This window comes from Polistes fuscatus, unplaced genomic scaffold, assembly GCF_010416935.1.
Source record: "Polistes fuscatus isolate 324 unplaced genomic scaffold, CU_Pfus_HIC Scaffold11, whole genome shotgun sequence".
Taxonomy (NCBI): Eukaryota; Metazoa; Arthropoda; class Insecta; order Hymenoptera; family Vespidae; genus Polistes; species Polistes fuscatus.
Genome location: NW_025113009.1, coordinates 574,817 through 585,776, shown reverse-complemented (window position 1 = coordinate 585,776; position 10,960 = coordinate 574,817). Strand labels below are relative to the sequence as shown.

Here is a 10,960-nt window from a genome sequence, read left to right as displayed (position 1 = left end):
TAGAAAATATTGCTATCTCCGTTCTTTATCTGCTATTGGTGGATGATAAACACATTTACATCTGTGTGCCCGTGTCCTCAGTATTATTCATGTACATATATGTACGTATGCATATGTATACATTTGTATAATATACGTTATATGCAACATAATATTTATCTATTAATATATAGAAATCTTGTATCTTTTTTTCGGAGTTCTGACCGAGGCATATCACTATTTTTGTTCGACGCGAAAATGAACAAATGGCTCCCGTTCGACGAGGACGAGCGATTCTTGTCGACAGGAAACTTAAACAAGATAACGACGTTAAACCTTCGTGTTTGTATTCATTACTTTTTTTTCTCTTTCGAAGGATTAACCATATGGGGGAAGCTTTTCGGAAAAAAGCTTATTCTCAAATATATTTAATTAATCATTTATCCTTATCGCGAGAGACTAATTCGAACGTTAAACAAAGAACTGCATCGAACTATTTTTTCTTCGATTTTTATTATGCCAAGTCATATATATATATGATAAAAAAAAAAAATAAAAAAAAATAAGCAAATTGCAGAAAATATAACGCGAAAGTGCGTGTTTATATTCTCTACGTTAAAAGAACGAATTCTAGTTCGGGGTAGAAAAAGTTGTTTCCCCCCCCGATACGATTGCGTCCTGTTTAGAGAGAGAGAAAAAGAGAGAGAGAGAGAAAGAAAGAGAGAAAGTGAGAGAGAGAGAGAGAAAGAGAGAGAGATGGTAGAAAAGATTAAATATATGTATATATAGATATATAAGTATATAGATAAATTAGTAGATAAATTGAGAGAGAAGAAAGAGAGAGAAAGAGAGAGAGAGAGATCGCGCGATATAATGACACGTATTTTATATATATATACGTATATATATATATAAGTTTATATGCATATAGCTCTTGATATACATCTATATAATATAATGCACTGTAATATAATAATATAATATTTATGCCTCTTGAAAAAAAGCTATGTATGCGTAAGTTTACGCTTAAAATGTGTGATTCATTCTTAAAAAATTCATTTTCGTATTTGAAAAGCTCAATCACTATCACGAAATACCCAACATTATATAGCTCGTATGGAAGCCGATGCTACATGATACCTCTCGCTACGCCTTAATTTTTTTTTTTTTTCAAACTTATGTATATATAATATATATATTATTTTATATTATTAATATATTTTTATAATTAATATAGAAATATTATAACTACTATTATTGTTATTATTAGTATTATTAAATGTTGCTATATAATTATATCGTTATTCGTTAAATAAACGCTCGTAGTAACTCGATCGAACCACTCGTCGTCCGTCGTCAAAAGGCGCGAAAAATACAAAATCTACATCTCAATAAAATATCGCCGCGTTCGCCGAGACCGACGAGTACTCGCCGAACTCGTCGGATCACCCCATATATATATATATGTATATATATATATATCACCATATATATATATATATATATATATAGATTTATAATATATATTAATGTTATTACTATTATTATTAGGGTATCAGAGTGTTAATAATATTATTATATAGTATTAATTATTATTATTATTATTATTATTATAATAATTATTATTATTATTATTATTATTTCTATTGCTATGTCTCTTATGTAAATGTAAGATACTAGTGTTAGTAGCGAGGGATGCCGGGTGGAACGAGCGCGTTTTTCGAGTCGTCGTACGAGCAATGTTGCGCTTTGAGGGACACTTAAGCATCGTTCTCGGTTCGTAGAATATATTTCTCTCTTGTTCTCCCTCTCTTCTTTCTCCTCCTCCTTCTTCCCCCCTCCCCTCTTTCCTCCCCTCTTCCCAACCCTTCTTTCTTTCTCTCCCTCGTTCTCACTTCGTCCTTCCCTTCGCACTCGAGCCTTATTAATTGTTCTGCGGAATCATTTTTGTACGTTACGTAGCATTTCGCACAAAGTCTTTTGAAGTCACGATTGTAAATCGTCTTCGAGAACGATATGAAGAAGTTTCTAAATTTTTATTATTGAAATTGTTAATATAATATCGTTGTCGAAGATGTCTCGTCAATTTTGAAAAATATTTCTTAAGGAAGAATCTTTTAAAACGTGACCACGTTTAAAAATATCATACTTGCGAGTATTAATTGGCCCTTTGAGAGTGCTTAACTACGCGTTTAAAGATTTTTTTCTTTTTTTCCAAATTTGCTTACTCGAATGAAACATAATTATTGAGAAATCAAAAACACTTGAAGAAGGGCTGGAAGCCCAAAAAAGATTGTCAACGAAAAGAAATTTTCGAAGGAGAAAATAAATAGTCTCCTTAGAAGATTTTCCGGTCATGTTTAACAATTAGCAAAATAATAGACAAGAGTTGAGCTACGTATTTAGAGCGGAAGAGAAGGACGCGATGACGATGTGAGTTTACGCGTTATTAATTTCTTCTCTTTCTTTCAAATCTTTTTTCTCTCTCTCTCTCTCCCTCTCCCTCTCTCTCCCTCTCCTCTCTCCCCCCTTTCCTTTCTCTCTCTTAGACTCTTTTACTAACTCTCTACTCTCAGTGTGATAAAACTTAAAAACTGACTTCGTTGTATCCGATCGGGCACTGAGAACAAGACGACGTATCAGAAGTGTATCAGAAATGTCGAAAAGTTCCTAGCGCGTAAGAGATTATTATTGGCAGCAGTGGAATAGAGAGATTGTGCGCAACCGTCGTGCTTGTTAGCGTGCGGGAGCTTGTTAGCTCGGGTGCGCTCAGGTGCGCACGCGGGCGTTTATGAAAGGATGCGAAGCGCCTGCATAACGGGCCTGGAGCAGGCAGGGCACATCGGATTGGAGCTCTCGCAGACTCTGTTGCCGCAGTCGAGACAGAATAGATTATGTCCGCAGGGCACGAGGGCGGCGGTGATCTCTTTGTCGCCGCAGACTACGCACTCGCGGCGACCACCGGCGCTACCGCCTCCTAAGAGGGAATCCGTGGGCGACACTGGACTCGCCGATGCCGGGGGCGAAGGTCTCGAGGGTAGCGTTACGCTGGGAAAGGACCAGATGGAGGAGGACGAGGGTCCCTGAGATTCGAAAGAGGGGGAATCGCCCAGGCCCTCGTCTCTATCCATGCTGCTTCCCCATATCGCTACGAGATCGTGCAGGCCCGGTCCTCCGGTACTGCTGGAGGAGCTGCTGCAACTGCCGCTGGAGGAGAAGCCAACGCTGGAGTCGTTCGAGTTCGAGTTGGAGTCGTTGCAAGGAGTCGTTCCCGTTGGTACCAAGCAGCCAAGGATCGAGCCGAGCCCGCCGCGACACAGGGCACCCAAAAGATCTTCTTCGGCGAGACCGGTGCCTGTCCTAAGGGCGATGTGTCCCTCGATCTCGCGCCTGGCGGCTTCGACGCTCTCCGGAAGCCCGGTAACCTCGAAGACTGGCTCTTTGTCGCGACTCGGCGTTACGATGTACGTGTGCGTCTGATGTTGAATCCTTTTGATCGTCGCTCCCTTCGGTCCTACCACCAGACCTACTACTCTGTACGGTACTCGTACCTGGATCGTCACGTGTCCCGGCACCGTGGCCGGGGGACCGGGCGGTGCACCACCCAGAAGCGCGCCCAACGTGCTTTTCCTCGACGCTCGGATCTGCGAAAAGTGCTCCGCCGCGGAGAGGATCTCGCGTTTGGCGCGCGCAACGTCTTCCTTCCGTCCGGTCACCACGAACACCGGCTCCTCGCCGCGTACAGGCGTCTTTATGTACGTGTTCGTCTTAGCGCGTAGAGCCTTGATCTTACAACCTGCAAACAAAATAAGAAATGTGTCAACGAAGCCTTCCTATATTTTTAACAGAGAGTTACTACAAAATGAGCCTTAGGAAATAATGGTTTGGTTGTTGTCGCGTCAACGCGAAAAGAAACGGGAGGAGCTCTCGATTCGTTCCCTCTTTCTCTCTCAAACTCTGGCCTTGAGAGCTGGCGCAATGCAAGCAATGCAGGTGAACCACTCTTCTCTCTCTCACCTTTCCCCCCTCTCTTAAACACACATGCACACACTCTTTCGTTCGGTTCACTCTCACCTTCGCACGCCGACTGGAAGAAAAGGCGTCGTCGCGTACCTCTTATCGCAAAGCAACTTCTCCTTTGATTTTATTTCGATCCTCCGTTCCGCATACAAAATGTATAACGTTCTCGTAAGCTTGTATCACAGATAAGAGGACAAAAATGTTCCATTTTCTCTCATAATTAGTTTATTCGTTCATTCGGAAAAACGAATTCGACTACGAATTCGAGGTGACTAGACGAGTGTCCTTCCACGACGCTCGTCACGCACGTCTGCTCCCAAATCGAATGGCGCCCTCAGCGAGGAGGAGTCCTTGCATAACGCGACAATGTCACGGACGTCCTCCTCCTCTCTTCAGGGCCGCATTCTGCAGCATAATCTTGACATCGATACTAGCCCGCGAAACACCGCACCGATTGGTCGCGGTTAATCCACGAGAAAGGGACTTTTGCATCGCTGTTCGTTCGCACGAACGAATCTCATTGAAATCAGATGAGAGGGGATAAAAAAAGTAATCGTTCGAGCTTTCTCGTCTCTGCTCCGTTTAAAGCGCAATTATCTTCGCTAAATTGCTTAGATCAATTAACCTTTTCACTTAAAATTAAATTGTTACGTTACAGAATCGTCTCTATCTTCTACCAAAAAAAAAAAGAAATGATTTCCAACAATAAGTCGTGGTTTGAATTAAGAATATTTGTACCAGTAAAATCTACTTATCGTCCTTGTTCTAACTCGGTTTATAACTTTTCTTATGTTAGATCGTTCGTGCAGACAACGTCTATGCGCTAATAACGTCTATGGTTTTCTTAATCAGTCATCGAATGGAACACGTATACCTAGCGTGTCACGAACTTTCCTCGATTATTCGATTTCTATCTGTTGTGTCGTGAGACAGAAAGGAAACTACGAGAGAACACGAGCACCTTCTTAGATTAACAGGATGAATCTTGCTTCGGGACACATCGATCACGTTTATTTATAGAAATGATCGCATCTTCTTTACCCCATTTGCCGACCGGTTCTTATCCATAAAGCTACTCGTATAATAGGGGGTTGGATAAGACGTAAATAAAAATCTCCCTAGATTGCGAGAGAGACGCATACCAGGTTTCTTGACAAAATGACGGGGGAAATGGTTTTCGTTGCTCGCGCCCAACGATTCTAAATCGCGAAAGAAGGCAGAGTGACTTTTTAGAAGGTTCTCCCCTCCTTCCGGAAATATACCTACGAATAAATAGACAGGCAAATGAAGAGAAGGAAGGAAGAAAGGAAAGAAGGGCAGATTAAGAAGCTTACGCGCGCACGTGGCTCGCAGGTAGACTTCAAAGATCGAAGACCTGCGAAAAAGAAGAAGAAGAAAATGATGCTGGAGAAAGACGAAGAGGATAAAGAGGAGAGGAAGGCTGCTTTCCTTGTGGTCGATGGTGACGACGATGGCGTAGCGTGGTGGTATGGTGTGGTATGGTATGGTATGGTATAGCATGGCATGGCATGGTGGAGATGGTGCTGGCTACTAGGATGCAGAAAGAAGAGGTGGGGCGTGGGTCGTAGACGGTTGAAGGGCCGCGGCCAAGGTGAGGTAAGACGGGAAAAGAGAGAGAAAGAGAGAAAGAGAAAAAGAGAACGTATATACGTGTGCACATGTCGACTGTCTGTTGCATCGTTCTTGCATATGGAGTGTTCTTGTGTATGTGCGTGAACGTGTACGCATGCCGTGGAAAGAGAGACGAGTCGCCGAAGAAAACACAAGAGTCTTTTGCCTTTGTCCGTCTTCTTGGAGGGACCAGAGAGGAGGAAGGACGAAAAGAGAGTATCTCTCTTTCTTGTTATTCTTTTCTCTCGATCTTCTCGAGAATCTTTCAGAGAGATTTTACTTTCGTAATATTACGTATAAATATTACATAGAAAAGTAGTATACAAATGACTAATCCTAGGATAATATCTTTCAGTAGGTATATAACGCTTAGAAACTTTGATTGGCGTAATCTTACTATCTAAATGAATTAGTATTATTTTTATTCTTTTTTTTTCTTTTTTAAGAAGCATGTCATCATTCGCGTACCGGACGAGCATTCGTCAGCACGCAAAGCGAATACTAACATAAGACGAATAATTCTCCCAACGCGTCACATTTTCAAGTGACGTTGCTAAAATCTGCAGAAGCAGCGGTGGCGCCGGCAGCAGGGCGGTAGCTTCTCTCGAAAGGCCGCAGGATCAATAGTTATACGCTTCTATAGTCGAAGACTGCATTACACGACGGCGCCGTGCACTGCGTGCAACGAGCATAGCATGCCTCGGAGAAATGTTTTTTTCTTTGGACAACAAAAAAAGTGTCGATCTTGCATTCATTTTATTTTGGCTTACGTTGCTTAAGATGATTTATACCTTTCTATTACCTTGACTTTTTCTTAGACACGTAGATACGTAATATAATGTTAGATATTAATTGAATGTAATTTTGACATCGTTCTGCGTCCATGTTTGCATCCAATTACTTTCTTGGAAGTCCTCGGTAGGCAATGACTTTCGAAGAAAAATTCGTTTGAAAGGGACAGAAACCCGTGGGCCATCTGTTCGGGGCTTTGCTTTAATTACGGCCTCTAGACCCAACGACCTCTTTGGAACGAAACAAGCTCTCTGCCATTCTTTCTTTCTCGTTTCCGAGGATTCGCTGCCGAGGGTCGTTTAGCTTCGACGGAAAGTCGATCGCAGAAGAAGCAGAGAAAGGAATTCCGACTCGTTCTACGGCCGACTGACTGACTACTACTCTCTCTCTCTCCTTCTCCTTGCGGACAACCGACCAAATTTTCAATCGCAGCTGCTCTGTTTTTAGTACTCCTATACTTGTATTCGAAGGAACGCATTTAAGTAACTTAGGAAAATGGAATTTGATCTATTCGTCTAGACTAACCTTAGACAAAGATAAAGCAGACATAGAAGACCTTAAGGGAACGTGTTCAAAGGTCGGTTCCTTTGTTTGCTTAGGAGGCGGTTAAAAATTTTCCATAATGTGGCGTATCCGCTCTTTTTCGTAAGCCTGTATTGCAACACACACAAGACTGTTTTAATTTATTCTTTCTACGGAAAACCAAACGTGTCCAAATCAAATTTCTTTTCTCTTTCTGTTCTTTTTATAAAAGACGAAAAAATACTACTATATAAAATTGATAGCAGATAGGATCTCGATTGATTCGATATTTCCTCGTACGAGTATTGTTTATTGGAAATGAAAATAAAAATTCAGGGAGAGGAGTGAAGGAGAAAGTAAAACAAAACCCCTCTTCGAAAAGTTGTTTGAGGGCCTTACGGGCCTTTAAGCAGCGGTATTCTTTGCCGTCTCGGGAGATTTCTTTGGTAGCTGGGCGCACGAGCCGCGCCGAGTATCACGAGTTTCTCAGGCAGGTCAGTGAAACTGCGCCGTCAAGTTGAAGGCCAACACCCCCACGATACAACGGCCGAGCACCACCATCGCTATCTCTCTCTTTCTCTTTATCCCCACCAAGCATGTCCTCCTATCCTCCTCCTCCTCCTCCTCCTCCTCCTCCTCCTCCTGCTCCTCCTTCTCTTTTACCCTCTCCCGTTTTCTTGAAGCGACCTCGCGCACACCGCCGGAGGAACGTCCGAGGAAACACCAATAACGCCAATAAAGTCGGGAACGTGGTCTTTGCGGGGACAACGCGGCTCACGATTCTCCACGTTCGCTTTGCGCTCACTCGTTCGTCTTGGCATCGCGAAACTTCTATCGATTGATCGTCGGATCCTTGGAATCCCTCGCCTACTCGCAATCCGACTATTGCGTTTCTACTCTATTCATCCTTCGAAAACCTTCTATATGCGTTCCACATGCATTATTATATGCTTTTGTTCGACGTAAATAACTTCGACATGAGAAAGAGGAAGAGAATACGTTATTTTATACGATTTTCGTGACAATATTACACGATATATTATTCTCATATTTTGTCGAGAAAAAAAGGAAAGAAAGAAATTTCTAAATTTATGATCAAATCAAATATGAATGAACATTTTTTTTTTGTTTTTCATTCTCTTTCTCTTTGTAGTAGCTAGTAAAGAAACTATATAGTTGCTTCTGTTTCCCTTCGCGTACCCTCACAAAAGCCAGAAATTCCAGGTTCCTCTCGAAATAGATCGATGACACTCAGCCGAACGATCTCGCTTGCGTGCGAACACGTGGACGCATCCGAGCATCTCTCTCTCTCTCTCTTTATTCTCTTGCTTTACGTCTCTTTTCTCGCGAGTATAGTGGTTCGCGCGCACGCTCGAACGCCCCGTACTTGCGCCTCTTCTCGAGGCCGATGTCTCTGAAATAACCGAGCGAGGCTCACTCGCCGGACAGGGGAATAAGGTGCAATGCACGCACCCGTTCACTGCGCTCTCGCTTCTCTCTCTCTCTCTTTCTCCTTCTATCTATCCATCTATCTATCCTTCTCGCTCTTCTCGACTGGTACACGCTGCTGTAGTCGCGTCCAACACTGTTTCGAATGGCAGTGGGGGTCACACTATATTAAGATTGAACTCCACTGACACTGCCGCCCAACTGCGTTCATTTTCCTCCGATTCTCTCTCCTATACCTCTTTCTTATCCTCCCGTACGTTTCTCGTCCCTCGTCATTCGACCTGCCTTTCTTGCCTTTCCCTTTTCCTCCTCCCTCACTTCTTGCACCTTCTATCTTTCTACCTTTTTCTCCTACGCTCCGAGCCTTCTCCATTTCCGTCCATCCACCGTCTACTATCACTAAACTAGTAAATACTACTACCACTACTACTAATATTATTACTACACTCTCAAACCGATTCAACATCGACGCCACGACTATCACTGACATACTATGTATCTTCAAGCCCGATCTGCTATCTTCGCGATAATGCATCCCTGAGCGAGCGTTCTCATGCGAGCAAGGGCCTTTCAAGGTCTATCGATAGAAAATCCAGATTGTGACAGATAGTCGTTTTTTTTTCTCTTGAAAACAAGTCCAAGTTACAATCGCTCGCGTTCCTGTTTTCCCTCCGAGAGAATAAGGAAAAAAGATTGTTTGATTGTTAACGTTAATACCGATCGTACTCTAGCCGAAGGGTCTTTAAAAAGGGCTGTTCTTTCCGCGTTACGAATTCCAACGTGTCCCGTAAGCCCGGAAAGACGACCGTACTTGTAAGACGTCGCGACGCACGAGCAAGGATTAAATTACGACTTTGACTTAGTTATTTTTACCTTCGAGCGCACGTCGAACATGTTTGCGCGAGCTTCCAAATCGCGTGCCTTATCTGCTTCTACTTGGGGGAGAAAAAAATACGAAAAAATAGAAAATAAATTGTAAGGAAAAAAGAACAAAAAAGTTTACAACGCGTTGGAAGAAACGGCGTATTGGATGCACCGTGTCTAAGGTAAGTAAGTAAGTAAACCAAGAAACGATTGAAAGAAAAACAGAGATATGGTAAGGAAATGATGAGTAATACGAAATACGACGTTCGATTATAATTACACGATATTGGATGTCAGAATATTAACGAGCCACGACGTATATAATGGGATGTGGTGGCCACCATGGAAGAAGGTACTCCGACCAAAGTGGCTCCTCTCTCGACGACGGCCACTCGAGAGGCCGAAGGGTGACTCACTCAGTCGATCGACCTACCTCAAACTCTCCTTCGCCGTTAGAGAGCGGAGACCTAACATAAGTACAGCGCCCGCAGTCTAAGAAAACTCGAGAGGAGGACACCATTTCCACGATCATAAATTGCTTTTTTATTTTATAGTTTTCTCCGTCTGCTATCTTAGAATCTACGTCTGTTTGATGTGAACGAAAAAAAAAAGCATAAAAACATAAAAAGTGAGACGGTTTCTCCTCTTTTTTCGAGCATACGAAATGAACGTAATTTCGTCTCGTTTTTGTCTCTTTCTTTATTTTCTTTTTTGTATTCGCTAAAAGAAAAGAAAGAATCGATCGATTAACGTCGGAGCCATTTACCCGACGACGTTCTCCTGACCTCGAAGCACGCGCGCGTCTAAAAAACAGCGTGTAAGCGCGCGACCCTAAAATCGAAACTGTCGTACGAGAGGACACCCTTCGTTCCGTGCTCGTTCGTATCAGCTGTGTGGTGTGTGTGCTTTCAGCACAACGATAGCCTGCCTGCCATCTAATCGAAAACCGGTGAAAATGTCTGCACGCTCGTTTTGCTTCTTCTCTTTTGTAACACCGAAGGGCTCGACGAAAAGTGCTCATTGATCGCGCTTTCTTTCATTTCTATATTATTTTTTTTTTCTTTTTCTTTTTTATTATAAAGATAATCTTTCTTATTCTTTCTATAATAATATTTAAAATAGCGATAATATATACGTAACGAGTATCAGTTTGGATTTGATCGAAGGGAAAAGATGCAAAAGCGGATCATCCTTCAGATTGGAGTATTTCTTTTGAGGAAAGTTCCACTCTGGCTTCGGGCCCGCATCGATAGTCCCGTGTTCCCCCTATTTCGCCAGAAGCATAAAAACTTCGGAAACCTCGAGAAGCCGAGGTAATTCGAGGCCCTAAAGGGGGCCTCTTCTCTCGGCCGTCCAGACGTGTACTGCCGACGTGTTCCTTTGTTCGCCTTTCTATGCTACTTTTCTCTTCTTCCTTCCTTTCTCAATCACTTCGAACGAGCAGCAGTAGACTCCTCATCTCGGATGCTCTCTTCGTTTGGTAAAACAAACGACACGAAACATTATATTCGCAAATGTCGAATACGATGATTCAGGGACACGCGACGAGTAAATTACGCATTTGACCGACGAAAATGCATACAATGATTTATATATATATATAGAAGCGTGTCTATATTCCGTTCAATATAATTAATTAAACGTCAAAATGTCGATGACGATCCATTTCGATAAACGTCAAATACGATAAAACCTTTTGCGT

At 42.6% G+C, this 10,960-nt stretch overlaps 1 protein-coding gene across 1 annotated transcript in view; it reads right to left on the bottom strand.

Moving 5' to 3' along the window:
- Positions 1-1,619: 1,619 nt before the first annotated feature.
- Positions 1,620-10,960, bottom strand: part of LOC122526261 (RNA-binding protein MEX3B) — a 36,754-nt gene continuing 27,413 nt past the window's right edge. The window contains exon 2 of the mRNA XM_043649558.1: positions 1,620-3,775. Coding sequence (XP_043505493.1) covers positions 2,769-3,775 — 1,007 coding nt within the window. The 3' untranslated portion in view covers positions 1,620-2,768. The remainder of the gene's footprint in view (positions 3,776-10,960) is intronic.